Source organism: Panulirus ornatus, chromosome 9, assembly GCF_036320965.1.
Source record: "Panulirus ornatus isolate Po-2019 chromosome 9, ASM3632096v1, whole genome shotgun sequence".
NCBI classification, from domain to species: domain Eukaryota; kingdom Metazoa; phylum Arthropoda; class Malacostraca; order Decapoda; family Palinuridae; genus Panulirus; species Panulirus ornatus.
This window is the reverse complement of record NC_092232.1, coordinates 30,001,512-30,019,243: the sequence shown is the minus strand read 5'-3', so window position 1 is coordinate 30,019,243 and position 17,732 is coordinate 30,001,512. Positions and strand designations below refer to the sequence as shown.

At 40.8% G+C, this 17,732-nt stretch overlaps 1 protein-coding gene across 1 annotated transcript in view; it reads left to right on the top strand.

Moving 5' to 3' along the window:
• The window catches only part of LOC139750306 (regulator of telomere elongation helicase 1 homolog), a 124,095-nt gene that overhangs the window by 69,450 nt on the left and 36,913 nt on the right, over window positions 1–17,732 (top strand). Inside the window, exons 14-15 of the mRNA XM_071664946.1 lie at window positions 17,112–17,274; window positions 17,711–17,732. The exon at window positions 17,711–17,732 is cut by the window's right edge and continues 98 nt beyond it. Of these exons, the coding sequence (XP_071521047.1) occupies window positions 17,112–17,274; window positions 17,711–17,732 (185 nt within the window). The remainder of the gene's footprint in view (window positions 1–17,111; window positions 17,275–17,710) is intronic.

The window sequence follows — 17,732 nt, the reverse complement described above, 5'->3', positions numbered from 1 at the left end:
GCAAAGAAAAAATGCCAGAAAGTGCTAGAAAGAGAGAGCATGAGTCCTGGGACACAAAATGCAGAGAGTAATTACAGAGCAGTGGTGAAGTATTAAGCACACATCATGTTGAGGATTTTGACTTATAAGTGGGTTCTCCTATGACCACTTCTGCAGAGTCATTAGTGACTGCACATAGTACTAGTAGCAAATTGCCAAATAGTGCTTTGGGTGTTCCTCTTTGCTTTACAGAAAGCAAGGTCAAGAAGTCATAATAAACTCGGTGAAAGGATTGTCCAACAATAGTTAAGTGCTTGTCAGATACAAAAGTAAGTGCTAAAAATGTGACAGGTATAACAGTATTGACTGCTAACATAATATTTGATTAGCAGTGGGAGTTGATGAAGGAGATGGAGCTGAGACACAGTGTGGTGATGAAATAGAAAGCCTATCAAACCCACCAAAGATACCATAAGGACAACATCTATGTTTTTCCAAGTATAAGGAATGTCAGTTACCTTAAAGATGCCTCTTACATGAATATGAGTTCAGTCAACCAAGGATTTACTGTAGACCACTCAGATAGGGGATATAACTGTGTTATCAAGGAAGATTCTTCCTACATGTCAGGCAGCATCTTAAGACACTTTTTCATGTTATAGAATGGTACCCTCTTAGGATCTTTTGTGTCTTGGTAGAACCTTGACAGAAGAGTCAGTCTCCTAGATGGGCATCTTTATGAGATGAACAACTGCAGATGTTTGTCCTGCTGCTCTTTACTTTAGGTATTTTTCTTGCTAAACAGGGCCTCCTTTTCTTGAGACCATTATGTTGCTACAAAATAGGTGAAGGGTGAGTGAGGGATTTGCTTAAAAAGTCAACTTTAAGCTTGTGTAAAGCATGATTTAGAGCTAGATTTAGTGATAGGGGATGCTAAGTGGGTGTTTGAAATATTGGGGGCTCCCATCATATTTGAAAGGTAGAAGTATAAGAAGAAAATTAATATTGGTTAAGATTATGCATGGATATCCATTTTTTGTGTGGATGCAATTCTGCAAAATGTGCATTGATTAGCTCAATTGTTTGAGTACCATCATGATTTGAAAATTAATTTGTCCTTGATTGCTTCTTATCCCATTTGCAAGGTAGCCACAGGAACAAATGAAGAAGGCTGCACTTGCTCACATCCATTCTCTAGCTGTCATGTGTAATATTACTGAAATCACAGCTCTCTACTAAAAATACTAAAAACGTTTTTGCATATTTTGATGGATAAGATTATTAAAACTGTAAATGAATGCATAATACCAGTCATTTACCATGAAAATAGTGTAATTCCTTTTGTCATATCATTTATTTTTTTGTCCTTAACTGATGTTTATGGTAGCTATAACCATGTTTAATGGTAGGAGGAGCTTTCCAAATAGTTCTTTGAAAGTACATCCACTCCTAGTTTGATCCAATTTTTACTACAGGTGAAACCAATTTTTTTTTTTTTTTACATTGGATGTTCCAGTCATGGACAAAAGTCTACATCATGGCTGGGTCTTAATTGAAATGTAGAAAGGTTAATGAGAGGGGAAAAGATCAGGCAAGGGAAAGTGTTTACAAATTTTGGAGGAAAAGAAAAACTTGTCTTTTAAAATGTACTAGGTCATAATTGTTGGGAAAAGCACAGGAGGGTAGAGAGTTCCAAGGCTTCTAGGTGTCAGGAAAGAAACAGATATCAAAACAGCCTACGCTTGAGTTTCCAATAGCCACACAGCTTTCATGTGAGGCAGCAGCTTGCTAAGTATTGCATGGGCTAGCTAGTGGTGTGAGCACATAAGCATTTAGCTTTAGGGAGAAAAACAGAAGTAACTCTTATAGAAGAAGGAAAGTCAATCAACATTGCAGCATAGGGCAAGTGGGTCAAGTTTTATAGTTAACCTGGGAGAGTTTATAAGTCAGACTACTTTCAACTCAACTCTGTCAAGTAAGGATGATGTTACGGAAGTGCCTCTTTTATACCAGTTGTCCATGAGGCCATGATTGGTATTATTGCCTACACATTTAGAGACAGGCCAACCTTAGGAACAAAGAGAGGAACAACCAAAGAATGCATATGCCCAGGTAGAGAGACTCAAGGATGAATACACCCAGACAAGAAAGCCTAAGTAGAAAAATTAAGTTTCTAACAAGAATTATTACAGTGATGTTATGAATGTGAACGTAGCATCTTTCAAATATACTGCAAAATGAGAATCCATTTGAAAATGGTTAAGCAGCAGGATAGAGTTCTTAGACATTTTGCATCCTACCTTAAATCTTAATAAGGTTTATGATGAAGAATGAATGTTTCATGGTGATCAGTGAAGCCCTCAGGAAACAGGCTTCATGAGTGACCAAGTGGCTGAAGAATACAAAAGAAGGTGGCTTGAAAACTTGCAAACACAGCAGGAAGTGGAAGAAGATAGAGCCTCAGAGATAGAATTTGTTGGCAGCAGTGGTGGTAGTATTAAGATTCCTTTTTTCCTTCATAACACAATCTTCAAACTGATCTTAACTAAGCCACTGTCACATAAGGGTGTCCATTCAAAATATTTCTGTTGAAAAACCCAAATTAAATTTGCTGGGAACATTAGGCAGGAATATTAGTTGGACTCATTAGGTTGGAGTAGTTGGTAGGAACATTCGGATGGAGCCTCTGAAGACACCACACAAGAGTTGCCCTCTGCCAATGGCCTGTTAAGGGTGAGGCACTAAATGCTAAAGAGCTGCTCTTGAGTTCAACATTTATAGAGACTCTTTTGCCATGATCATCCCATTGAGGGAGTTCCCAAAGGGAACAGGCATCAGAGATATAGTTAGATAGATATATATTTATTTATATATTTTATTATACTTTGCCACTGTCTCCCGCGTTAGCGAGGTAGTGCAAGGAAACAGACGAAAGAATGGCCCAACCCACCCACATACACATGAATATACATACACATCCACACGCGCACATATACATACCTGTACATCTCAACATATATTTTTTTTTATACTTTGTCGCTGTCTCCCGCTTTTGCGAGGTAGCACAAGGAAACAGACGAAAGAAATGGCCCAACCCCCCCCATACACATGTACATACACACGTCCACACACGCAAATATACATACCTACACAGCTTTCCTTGGTTTACCCCGGACGCTTCACATGCCTTGATTCAATCCACTGACAGCACGTCATCCCCTGTATACCACATCGCTCCAATTCCCTCTATTCCTTGCCCTCCTTTCACCCTCCTGCATGTTCAGGCCCCGATCACACAAAATCCTTTTCACTCCATCTTTCCACCTCCAATTTGGTCTCCCTCTTCTCCTCGTTCCCTCCACCTCAGACACATATATCCTCTTGGTCAATCTTTCCTCACTCATTCTCTCCATGTGCCCAAACCATTTCAAAACACCCTCTTCTGCTCTCTCAACCACGCTCTTTTTATTTCCACACATCTCTCTTACCCTTACGTTACTTACTCGATCAAACCACCTCACACCACACATTGTCCTCAAACATCTCATTTCCAGCACATCCATCCTCCTGCGCACAACTCTATCCATAGCCCACGCCTCGCAACCATACAACATTGTTGGAACTACTATTCCTTCAAACATACCCATTTTTGCTTTCCGGGATAATGTTCTCGACTTCCACACATTTTTCAAGGCTCCCAAAATTTTCGCCCCCTCCCCCACCCTATGATCCACTTCCGCTTCCATGGTTCCATCCGCTGACAGATCCACTCCCAGATATCTAAAACACTTCACTTCCTCCAGTTTTTCTCCATTCAAACTCACCTCCCAATTGACTTGACCCTCAACCCTACTGTACCTAATAACCTTGCTCTTATTCACATTTACTCTTAACTTTCTTCTTCCACACACTTTACCAAACTCCGTCACCAGCTTCTGCAGTTTCTCACATGAATCCGCCACCAGCGCTGTATCATCAGCGAACAACAACTGACTCAACATATATATATATATATATATATATATATATATATATATATATATATATATATATATATATGCACAGACATATACATATATGTACATGTACATAATTCATACTATCTGCCCTTTATTCATTCCCGTCCCACCCCCCGCGCATGTGTGCAAGGTAGTGCTAGGAAAAGACAACAAAGGCCACATCCCTTCACACTCTGTCTCTAGCTGTCATGTATAATGCACCGAAACCACAGCTCCCTTTCCACATCCAGGCCCCACACAACTTTCCATGGTTTACCCCAGATGCTTCACATGCTCTGGTTCAATCCATTGATAGCACGTCAATCCCAGTATACCACATCGTTCCAATTCACTCTATTCTTGCACGCCTTTCACCCTCTTGCATGTTTAGGCCCCAATCACTCAAAATCTTTTTCACTCCATCTTTCCACCTCCAATTTGGTCTCCTACTTCTCCTTGTTCCCTCCACCTCTGACACATATATCCTCTTTGTCAATCGCTTCTCACTCATTCTCTCCATGTGACCAAACCATTTCAAAACACCCTCTTCTGCTCTCTCAACCACACTCTTTATACTACCACACATCTCTCTTACCCTTTCATTACTTACTCAATCAAACCACCTGACACCACATATTGTCCTCAAACATCTCATTTCCAGCACATCCACCCTCCTCCACACAACTCTATAGCCCACGCCTCACAACCATATATCATTGTTGGAACCACTATTCCTTCAAACATACCCATTTTTGCTTTCCAAGATAATGTTCTCGACTTCCACACATTTTTCAACACTCCCAGAACTTTCACCCTCTCCCCCACCCTATGATTCACTTCCGCTTCCATGGTTCCATCTGCTGCCAAATCCACTCCCAGATATCTAAAACACTTCACTTCCTCCAGTTTTTCTCCATTTAAACTTACCTTCTAATTGACTTGTCCCTCAACCCTACTGTACCTAATAACCTTACTCTTATTCACATTTACTCTCAGCTTTCTTCTTTCACACACTTTACCAAACTCAGTCACCAGCTCCTGCAGTTTCTCACCTGAATCAGCCACCAGCACTGTATCATCAGCGAAACAACAGTTGACTCACTTCCCAAACTCTCTCATCCACAACAGACTGCATACTTGCCCCTCTTTCCAAAACTCTTGCATTCACTTCCCTAACAACCCCATCCATAAACAAATTAAACAACCATGGAGGCATCACGCACCCTACACTTGATCCACACATCCTCTACCACTTCTGAAACCACACTGCTTTTCCCCAATCTGATGCTCTGTACATGCCTTTACCCTCTCAATCAATACCCTCCCATATAATTTCCCAGGAATACTCAACAAAGTTATACCTCTGTAATTTGAGCACTCACTCTTATCCCCTTTGCCTTTGTACATTGGCACTATGCAAGCATTCCGCCAGTCCTCAGGCACCTCACCATGAGTCATACATACATTAGATAACCTTACCAACCAGACAACAAATACAGTCACCCCCTTTTTTAATAAACTCCACTGCAATACTATCCAAACCCGCCGCCTTGCCTGCTTTCATCTTCCGCAAAGCTATTACTACCTCTTCTCTGTTTACCAAATCATTCTCCCCAACCCTCTCACTTTGCACAACACCTCGACTAAAACACCCTATATCTGCCACTCTGTCATCAAACACATTCAACAAACCTTCAAAATACTCACTCCATCTCCTTCTCACATCACCACTACTTGTTATCACCTCCCCATTAGCCCCCTTCACTGATGTTCCCATTTGTTCCCTTGTCTTATGCACTTTATTTACCTCCTTCCAAAACATCTTTTTATTCTCCCTGAAATTTAATGATACTCTCTCACTCCAACTCTCATTTACCCTCTTTTTTGCCTCTTGCACCTTTCTCTTGACTTCCTGCCTCTTTCTTTTATACATCTCCCAGTCATTTGCATTATTCTGTGCAAAAATCGTCCAAATGCCTCTCTCTTCTCTTTCACTAATAATCTTACTTCTTCATCTCACTACTCACTACCCTTTCTAATCTGGCCACTTCCCACGCTTCTCATGCCACAAGCATCTTTTGCGCAAGCCATCGCTGCTTCCTTAAATACATCCCATTACTCCCCCACTCCCCTTACGTCCTTTGTTCTCACATTTTTCCATTCTGTACTCAGTCTCTCCTGGTACTTCCTCACACAAGTGTCCTTCCCAAGCTCACTTACTCTCACCACTCTCTCCACCCCATAGAGATAGATATATTTCTTTCAAACTATTCGCCATTTCCCGCATTAGCGAGGTAGCGTTAAGAACAGATGACTGGGCCTTTGAGGGACTACCCTCACCTGGCCCAATTCTCTGTTCCTTCTTTTGGAAAATTAAAAAAAAAACGAGAGGGGAGGATTTCCAGCCCCCCGCTCCCTCCCCTTTTAGTCGCCTTCTACGACACGCAGGAAATACGTGGGAAGTATTCTTGCTCCCCTATCCCCAGGGATAAGAGATAGATGTATATAACCCAAAATAGACAAGGTAGAAAATGTTTCAATAATTACAAAAGAGTATGAATGCAAATGTCAGTACCATGTTGATTGTAACTGGAGAAACCCAGATTGGATGTAAGATATGGCAGAGCTCAGCTGTTACAATTATTATATCATTCTTGAAGAATCAGTGCATTCAAGCTTTTCACATGAGATATGCATGTTCAAGACTAAATTTATCAATGGTAACACTGAAGTGGGCTAGAGGGGGATAGTTACCCACAATGATGGCTGGATGTATGTGGTACAAAGATATTCTGCTGTTGTAATGCTTGCTTGTTGATTAAAAACATCTTTGAGTGTGTAACAAGCAAGAATGTTGCACATTTTTTCAAAATTTCTAGAAACAAAGCTAGAATTGCATTAACACTAGGACATGTGATTATGTAGATGGTGAGTGGGCATCACTGGTTCTCAGATTCTCTAACAACTGTCAGTTTCTTAGATACCAGTCTACATAATTTTACTTATAAGGATAGAAAGAACCTTTCTCGATTGATCATTGAATCTTATGAACAGCTGGATGTTGCTGCATCTACAGCTGTTGGAAACTCAGTGACTGCAATGGATCTTTGGGGAAACAGAACGGGTCAAATGGGGAGGAGATGGAGTAAGTACTTTGAAGAACTGTCGAATGTGTTTGATGATAGGGTGTTTGGGTTGGGGTGGTATGCGAAGTGAGAGAGTAATGGAAATTGGCATGGTGACAAGAGGAGGTGGTGATGGCCTTGTATAAGATGAAATGTGGGGGAGCGGCTAGAGTGGATGGTATTGTGGTTGATTTCTTAAGAAAGGGGGTAATTATGATGTTGATTGGTTAGTCAGGATTTTCAGTGTATGTGTGGATGAAAGTAAGGTGCCTGGGATTGGCAGAATGTATGTATAGTGCCATTGTATAAAGGTGAGTGTAAAAACTACAGGTATAAGTTTGTTGAGTGTACCTGGTAAGTTGTATTGGAGAGTAGTGATTGAGAGGGTGAAGGTATGTACAGAGCATTGGATTGGAGAGGAACAGTATAATTTCAGATGTGGTTGAGGATGTGTAGATCAGGTGTTTTGCTGTAAAGAATGTGAGTGAGAAATACTCCAAGAAATTGAAGGATTTGTATGTGATATTTATGGATCTTAAGGAAGGATATGGTAGGATTGATAGGAATGCCTTGTGGAAGGTTTTAAGAATATGTGATGTGGGAGGAAAGCTCCTAGAAGCAGTACCATGGCATGTATAAGAGTAGGAAGACAGGAGAGTGAGTGGATCCCAAGTGAAGGATGGTCTGCAATAGGGATGTGTGATGTCATCATGGTTGTTTCACTTGTCTAAAATGGGGTGGTGAGGAAGGTAAATGCGTCTTGGAGAGAGGGGCAGTTATGCATTCTGTGGGGGATGAGGGGGTGAATCAGTTGTTGTTTGCTGCCAATGCAGCACCTGGCAGAAGTTGATGGTTGTGTTTAGGAAAGTGTGAAAGGAGTAAGCTAAAAGTAAATGTGAATAAAAGGAATATTAAGTTTATCAGGGCAGATCAACAGGAGAGTTGGGGTGTGAGTTTTAATTGAGAAATTTTTTGGGAAGCGAAGTTTTTAGATATGTGGGAATGGATATGTAGTGAATGAAACCATGGAAGCAGTAAGGTAGGTGATGAATGAAGGTTGTGGGAGCTTTGGAGAATGTGTGGAATGAAAGGTCAGTATCTGGGAAGGCAAAGATGGGCAGATTGAAGGTATACTAGTCCCAGTGATGTCATATGGATATGAGGTATGTGCTTTAGATGAGGGTGTGCAGAAGAGGATGGAAGTGTCAGAAATTAAATGTTTAAGGACAGTATGTGGTGTGAGGTAGTTTGATTTTGAGTTAATGATAAAAGAGTGTGATAGTGGTAGTAAAACGAGTGTGGTTGAGAGAGCTGGAGTATGTGCTGAAGTGGTTTGGACATATGGAGAGAGTGAGTGATGGGAGGATGACAAAGAGGAGAAATGTGTCAGAAGTGGAGGGCACAAGGAGAAGGAGGAGACCAAATTGGAGATGGAAGGATTGAGTGGAAAGGATTTTGATTGATTGGGATCTGAACATGCAGGAGGGTGAAAGATGTGCATGGGATAGAGTGAATTGGAACGATGTGGTATATAGGGGTCAATGTGCTGTTGGTGAATTGAACCAGGGCAAGTAACATGGCAAGGGAAAATCATGGAAAGGCCAGTGGGGCCTGTTTGTGGATAGAGGGCTGTGGTTTCGTTACATTACACATGGAAGCTAGGGAATAAATGTGAGGGAGGTTGGCCTTTCTTTGTCTGTTCCTGGCACTACCTCATTAACAAGGGAAATGGCTATCTATCTATGTTTGATACCTGTTCCCAAATGGAACTCCTTCAAGGGGTTAGCCATGGCAATAGAGTCTGCATAACTAGTGAAACTCAGTTTTTCTTCTTATCCTTTATTGCCTCACCCTTAACAGGATGCTGGCAGAGGGCAACTCTAGTGGTGTTTGTAGAGGCTTCTACCTACTGTTCCTACTGACTACTTCCACTTAATGCTTCTGCCTAATGTTCCTAACTACTGCTTCTACCTAATGTTTCTACCAAATACTCCTGTCTAAATGTTCCTGCCTACTACTTCTATCTATTGCTTAGACCATTTTGCCAAAAGGCAGGGCAATCGCATAGTGCTCACACAGGAAACTCTAGTCATCCTCATCTACTGATAGATCTTTCTGGGCTATAGTTAAGGGCATTGCTAACAACTTCTGCCACTCTACCTTTCCTTCTCTTTTGCATTCTGTCAATACTCTAGCAGTCTCTCCTGAAGACAAAGCAACTCTCTTTGGTTCTTGTTTCTCCTCAAACTCTACCTTGAATGGCTCTAACATTCCTTCACCCCCTGGTGTTCCTCTTACTAATCATATGCCCTGCCTATAATCTCTTTTTGAAACATCCAAAAAGTGCATCTCTCTCAGGTCACAAGTAAAGCTTTTGGGCCTGATGGTACCCATCCCCAATGTGCTGAAAAAGTGTGCCATTGAACTTGCACCTTTGCTTGCTTGTCTGTTCAGTTTCTGTTTAAAAACCAGAACTTCTCCTTGTTCTTATAAAGATACATTGGTACATCTTATCCCTAAGAATGGTGACCATCTTATCCCTTTTAACTATCATTCTGTTGCTTTGATATCTACTATATCCAAAGTTTTTGAGTTTCTTCTTGACGCTTAAATCCTCAGACATCTTTTTCAGTCTTCTCTCTGATCGCCTGTATGGCTTCAGTAAGACAAGATCCATTGGTGATATAATTTCCTATCTTACTAATATCTAGTCATCATCCCTGAAAATTTTTTGGAAATCCTATGTAGTTGCCCTTGATATATCCAAAGCTTTTGACAAGCTCTCGCACTGGGGTTTCTTCTCTGTGCTCCCCTCTTTTGGCCTTCCTCCCTCACTGTGCTCCCATGCATCTAGCTTCCCCACTGTCCAATCTATCTCCATGGTTGTTGATGGATCAGTTTCTCCCCTTTCTCCATCAATGATTACCTTCTTCAAACAACCAAATGCACTCGTATGCTGATATTTTTGCATTCCTCATATCCTTCACTTCTACTCCCTCTTCTTTCACCTGATAATATGTATCTCATCTCAATAAACTCACAGTTTTCAGTAGGGTAGACAAAATCTGGTTAGGTTCAATGCCCTCAAGACCCAGTTTCTCTGTCGAAAATCCCTCATAACTTTCCTCTCTCCTTCAGTGGTTCCGTAATTCTACTTCTTGACTTGATGAACATACTTGGTATCACTGTAACAACCATACCACCTTGAAAACCTCATTTTATGAAATTACTTAAGTCTTCCTTTAAGAAACTAGAAGTCCTGTTTAGATGTCAGAATTTCTTTTCTTTTGAGCAGTTGCTTTGTTTATACAAATGATTCTTCCATCCTTGTATGGAGTACCACTCTCACATCTGGGATGGTGCTGTCTCTGCATCCTTACTTGACAGAGTTAAGTCAAATACAGTGCAGTGTATCAACTCTCCCCAGTTGTCTTGAAAACTTGACCCACATGCCCTGCGCCACAATGTTGGTTCACTTTCCCTCTTCTGTAGGTTTTACTTTGGTTTTTGCTCCCAAGAGCTGACTGTTTGTGTGCTTCTCTTATTAGCTAGACCATGCTGTATGTGCTAAGTTTTTTCATCACGTGATTACTGTGTGGTTGTTGGAAACTCAAGGGTGGACCATTTGATAACTGTTTCTTTCCCTACACGTGTCTTCTTTAGTAACTATGACCTGGCACTTTTTAAAAGACTGGTTTTTCACTCCCTCCAAAGTTACATAACTACTTTCCCATGTCTCATCTTTTTCCCTTCGTTGAGCCTCTTATATTTCATTCAAGGCCTGGTCTTAATGTGTGCTTTTATCCATGGTTGGAGTCTCCAATATACAAGAAATAAAAAAAGAAAATATCTGTGTCAGTGCAACAGAAAAATTGAATGAAATATAAACAGAAAAAGTTGCTTTGACAACCCATCTTTCATAATAATACATTTATTTATGTATGTATGGCTCATGGTGAAGTGCTTGAGGATTGGCGGAATTCATGCACAGCGCCATTTTACATAGGCAAAGGGGATAAAGGTGAGTGTTCAAATTACAGAGGTATAAGTTTGTTGAGTATTCCAAGGAAATTATATTGGAGGGTATTGATTGAGAGGGTGAAGGCATGTACAGAGCACCAGACTGGGGAAGAGCAGTGTGGTTTCAGAAGTGGTAGAGGATGTGTGGATCAGGTCGTTTGCTTTGAAGAATGTATGTAAGAAATACTTAGAGAAACAAATGGATTTGTATGTAGCATTTATGGATCTGGAGAAGTCATATGATAGAGTTGATAGAGATGCTCTGTGGAAGGTAGTAAGAGCATATGGTGTGGGAGGTAAGTTGCTAGAAGCAGTGAAAAGTTTTTATCGAGGATGTAAGGCATATGTTGAGTTGGAAGAGAGGAAAGTGATTGGTTCCCAGTGAATGTCGTTTTGCGGCAGGGGTGCATGATGTCTCCATGGTTGTTTAATTTGTTTATGGATGGGGTTGTTAGGGAGGTGAATGCAAGAGTTTTAGAGAGTGGGGCAATTATGCAGTCTGTTGTGGATGAGAGGGCTTGGGAAGTGAGTCAGTTGTTGTTCGCTGACGATACAGAGGTGGTGGCTGATTCGGGTGAGAAACTGCAGAAGCTGGTAACTGAGTTTGGTAAAGTGTGGGAAAGAAGAAAGCTGAGAGTAAATGTGAATAAGAGCAAGGTTATTAGGTTCAGTAGGGTTGAGGGACAAGTCAATTGGGAGATAAGTTTGAATGGAGAAAATCTGGTTGAAGTGGAATGTTTTAGATACCTGGGAGTGGATTTGGCAGTGGATGGAACCATGGAAGCGGAAGTGAGTCACAGGGTGGGGGAGGGGGCGAAAATTCTAGGGGCGTTGGAAAATGTGTGGAAGGCGAGAACATTATCATGGAAAGCAAAAATGGGTAAGTTTGAAGGAATAGTGGTTCCAACAATGTGATATGGTTGCGAGGCGTGAGCTATAGATAGAGTTGTGCGGAGGAGGGTGGATGTGTTGGAAATGAGATGTTTGAGGACAATGTGTGGTGTGAGGTGGTTTGATCGAGTAAGTAACGAAAGGGTAAGAGAGATGTGTGGTAATAAAAAGAGTGTGGTTGAGAGAGCAGAAGAGGGTGTTTTGAAATGGTTTGGTCACATGGAGAGATTGAGTGAGGAAAGATTGACAAAGAGGATATATGTGTCACAGGTGGAGGGAACGAGGAGAAGTGGGAGACCAAATTGAAGGTGGAAGGATAGAGTGAAAAAGATTTTAAGCGATCAGGGCCTGAACATGCAGGGGGGTGAAACGTATGCAAGGAATAGAGTGAATTGGAACAATGTGGTATACCAGGGGTCGACGTGCTATCAATGGATTGAACCAGGGTATGTGAAGCATCTGGGTTAAACCATGGAAAGTTGTGTGGGGTCTGGATGTGGAAAGGGAGCTGTGGTTTTGGTGCATTATACATGACAGCTAGAGACTGAGTGTGAATGAATGTGGCCTTTGTTGTCTTTTTGTAGCGCTACCTCGTGCACATGCGGGGGGAGAGGGTTGTCATTTCATGTGTGGTGGTGTGGCAACAGGAATGAATGAAGGCAGCAAGTATTAATTATGTACATGTGTATATATGTATATGTCCTTGTATGTATATGCATGTATATGTTGAAATGTATAGGTATGTATATGTGTGTGTGTGGACGCGTATGTATATGCATGTGTATGTAGGTGGGTTGGGCCATTCTTTCGTCTGTCTCCTTGTGATACCTCGCTAATGCGGGAGACAGCAACAAAGTATGATAAAAATATACCAATATATATATATATATACGTTGGAAAGGATCACAATTTTTCACGTGATCAAGTATATTCCTAAGAGTCCACAGGGAAAATGAAACACGATAAGTTCCCAAGTGCACTTTTGTGTAATAATCACATCATCAGGGGAGAACACGAGATAAATATAACAGTCAGTTGATATACGACGAAGAGACATAGCTAGGATGCCATTTGGTAAACATGCGATTGTCCAAGACAATCCCTGGAGATGGGGAGAAAGAATACTTCCCGAGCATTCCTCACGTGTTGTAGAAGGCGACTAAACGGGACGGGAGTGGGGGGCTGGAAACTCTCCCCTCCTTGTATTTTAACTTTGTAAAAGGGGAAACAGAAGGAGTCACACTTGACTTGACTTTCCCTCAACCCTTCTGAACCTAATATTCTTGCTGTTATTCACATTTATTCTCAGCTTTCTTCTTTCACATGCTTTACTAAACTCAGTCACCAACTTCTGTAGTTTCTAACCCGAATCAGCCACCAGCGCTGTATCATCAGCAAACAACTGACTCGCTTCCCAAGCCCTCTCATCCACAACAGACTGCATACTTGCCCCTCTCTCCAAAACTTGCATTCACCTTCCTAACCACCCCATCCATAAACAAATTAAACAACCATGGAGACATCACGCACCCCTGTCACAAACCAACATTCACTGGGTACCAATCACTTTCCTCTCTTCCTACTCGCACACATGCCTTACATCCTTGGTAGAAACTTTTCACTGCTTCTAGCAACTTACCTCCCATACCGTGTACTCTTTATACCTTCCACAAAGTGTCTCTATCAACCCTATCATATCCCCTCTCCAAATCCATAAATGCTACATACAAATCCATCTGTTTTTTAAGTATTTCTCACATACATTTTTCAAAGCAAGCACCTGATCCACACATCCTCTACCACTTCTGAAACCATACTGCTCTTCCCCAATCTGATGCTCTGTACATGCTTTTACCTTCTCTGTCAATACCCTCCCATATCATTTCCCAGGAATGCTCAGCAAACTTATACCTCTGTAATTTGAACATTCACCTTTATCCCCTTTGCCTGTGTATGATGGCACTATGCATGCATTCCGCCAATCCTAAGGCACTTCATCATGAACCATACATACATTGAATATCCTTACCAACCAGTCAACAACAAAGTCATCCCCTTTTTTATAAATTCCACAGCAATACCATCCAAACCTGCCACTGCCAGCTTTCATCATCTGCAAAGCTTTCACTACCTCTTCTCTGTTTACCAATACATAATGATATGTATTTATAGAAAAATTATTGGTTTCAGGAATTCAGTTGTTGCTTTAATTGTTTTCTCATGCAGTTGAATATAGTCAAATCATGTTTGTAGTTTTTGTGTTGATGAAATAAAGGTAAAACTGTGTTTTTTGCTAATACATCCACTTTTTTGTCAATTTCTGTCACTGAAAGCTTGTAATTCTGTAATTCTACCTCTTGATTCAGTGAACATACTTGGAATTGCTGTAACATCTGTACTATTGTTGAAACCTCACAGTATGGAAATAGCTAAGTATGCCCCTAAGAATGTGGGAGCCCTGTTTAGATGTTGGGATTTCTTTTCTTCTGAGTAGTTGCTCCATTTATACAAAGGATTGTTCTGTCCTTGCATGGAGTACCCCTCTCATATCTGGGGGTGGTTCTAGCTCTGCACCTTACTTGGCAGGGTTGATTCGAATGTGGTCCGACGTATCAACTCTCCCAGGCTATCTTCAAAACTTGACTCACTTGCCCAGAACTGCAATATTGGTTCAGTTTCTAATTTCTGTGGGTATTACTTTGGTTTTTATGTCTGAGAGCTGGCTGCATGTGTACTTCCAGTATTAGTTAGACCATGCAGTACTCAGCAAGTTGCTGCATCTTATGATTACTGTGTGGCCTTTAGCAACTTAAGAGTGGGTTGTTTTGAAAACTGTCCTTTCCTTGACCTCTAAGCTTTGGAACTATCTACCCTCTCATGTCTTGTCCAATAGCTATGCTCCAGCTTTTTTTAAGAAACTGGATTTTCCTTCCCTCCAAAATTATGTAAGTACTTTTCCTTGTCTCTTCTTTTTCCTTTTATTTAATAAGAGCAAGGTTATTAGGTACAGTAGGGTTGAGGGTCAAGTCAGTTGGGAGGTAAGTTTGAATGGAGAAAAACTGGAGGAAGTAAAGTGTTTTAGATATCTGGGAGTGGATCTGGCAGCGGATGGAACCATGGAAGCGGAAGTGGATCATAGGGTGGGGGAGGGGGCGAAAATCCTGGGAGCCTTGAAGAATGTGTGTAAGTCGAGAACATTATCTCAGAAAGCAAAAATGGGTATGTTTGAAGGAATAGTGGTTCCAACAATGTTGTATGGTTGCGAGGCGTGGGCTATGGATAGAGTTGTGCACAGGAGGATGGATGTGCTGGAAATGAGATGTTTGAGGACAATGTGTGGTGTGAGGTGGTTTGATCGAGTAAGTAACGTAAGGGTAAGAGAGATGTGTGGAAATAAAAAGAGTGTGGTTGAGAGATCAGAAGAGGGTGTTTTGAAATGGTTTGGGCACATGGAGAGAATGAGTGAGGAAAGATTGACCAAGAGGATATATGTGTCGGAGGTGGAGGGAACGAGGAGAAGTGGGAGACCAAATTGGAGGTGGAAAGATGGAGTGAAAAAGATTTTGTGTGATCGGGGCCTGAACATGCAGGAGGGTGAAATGAGGGCAAGGAATAGAGTGAATTGGATCGATGTGGTATACCGGGATTGACGTGCTGTCAGTGGATTGAACCAGGGCATATGAAGCGTCTGGGGTAAACCATGGAAAGCTGTGTAGGTATGTATATTTGCGTGTGTGGACATATGTATATACATGTGTATGGGGGTGGGTTGGGCCATTTCTTTTGTCTGTTACCTTGCGCTACCTCGCAAACGCGGGAGACAGCGACAAAGCAAAAAAAAAAAAAAAAAAAAATTTCAATTAAGGTCAGGCCTTGATGTGGCCTTTGTCCATGATTGGAGCCTCCAGCATAAAAAGAAAATAAAAAAAGGAGGTATCAGTGACAGTGCAACAGAAAAGATGAATGAGATATAACCAGAACAAGTTGATGCTTTGATAACTCGTTTCATAAAGATAACTATAACAAAAAATCATTGGTTTCACTCATTCATTTGTTACTTTAATTGCTTTGTCATGCCTTGGAATGCATTTAAATCATGACTTTAGCTTTTTGGTTAATGAAATAAAGGAAAAGCTGATTTTTGCTTGAAAGTGTACTTTTTTGCTGATTTCTGTCGGTGAAACTTCATCTGATTTTAAAACGTGATAGTTTTTCTCTTCCTAGAATTTTTTTCCCATACTTGTTCACTGTTTCCCCTTACAAGAGAGGTAGCACCAAGAACAGATGAAGAAATGGTCTCATTCACTATCATCCACATTCTAGCTGTCATACATAATGCAGTGAATCCAAAGCCCTGTATCGACAACCAGGCCCCACAGACCTTTCCGTGGTTTTCCCTGCCTGCACCATATGCCTGTTCAACCTATTAATGGCATCTTCCCCTGTACACCACATTGCTTCAATTCAATTTGTTCTATCATTTATATGCCCAACACACTCCCAGGCATGCCTTGCATTTATGACTTTCAAATAAGATGGGAGTCTCCAGAATCTGCAAAGGCAGCTGTTGATAATGATATTATTCCCCCCCCCCCCTTTGTAACTTAGAGTCTCTTTTTGTCTTTCATTCCCAGAAAAGGTCATCTTACCTTATAATGACCTCTAAAAGTTTGAGACTGAGAGCTAAGACAACTGAGATGGGGGAATGTATTGGCATGACCTCACATAAAGTTATGAAGGTACAGCTAAAGCAGGTGATTACTGCAATCATTTTAAGTAATTTTGTCATATTGCCCTTTAGAACACATTATAGCTGTTTGTTTTAGATGCATTATATGTGACTGTGGCAATGTTTGTTGTTTCCATATCTGGCTGATGTTGGCTATATGGCTTTTATAGAGAATTACATGATGACAAACAAGTGAGGCTTCTATTTAAAGCCATGCTTTTCACAAGCTTAAAGGTGACTTTTTGTGTTAGTTAATACATTGCTACTTTAGATTCTAAACTGTAGTGCTCTTAGAAGGTGCAGTAACATGCAGGGATCTGTGCCCAGTCTTCTTAAGTTTGTTGTATCACTGATTTTTTTTTGTTTCAGGAGTGACCCTCGGTACATCAACTCCTTGGGTCAAACCGTCTTGAATTTCTCACGTGTTATTCCCGATGGATTGCTGGTGTTCTTCCCATCATACCCAATAATGCGGTCATGTAGGGATGAATGGCAGAATTCTGGCATCTGGAGTAAAATATCTGTAGGAAAAGTATGTTGTTTGAGTTAGTTTGAGAAATTATATATTTTCACATTTAATTACTGAAATGTATTTATGTTATTCTTGATTTTTTTTGGGTAAGGTTACATACCTCTTTCATGATATATGCTATTTCTGATAAAATCTAGGTGCAACATTGCATGTGGTATATCATAGGCTTTCATATTTCTTCTTTTACCCAATTCATTATTTAGTTTGAAATTTATTGTGCTTGTTATTTTACTGCTATATACTTTGCATACTTTTGTCACTGTAGATGGTACTTGACATTTAGTTTGGATGCATAGATACATAATGCAAGTAGTGAAAAAGTTTTGGAGAAAGTTTTGCATAGGACACGTATAAAAAAGTGTCATTGAAAGTTTAGATATCTGTAAATGTTCATTTGATTTGATTGCACATTTAATTTCAATATACTTCTCCACAGCCCATCTTTGTTGAGCCACAGA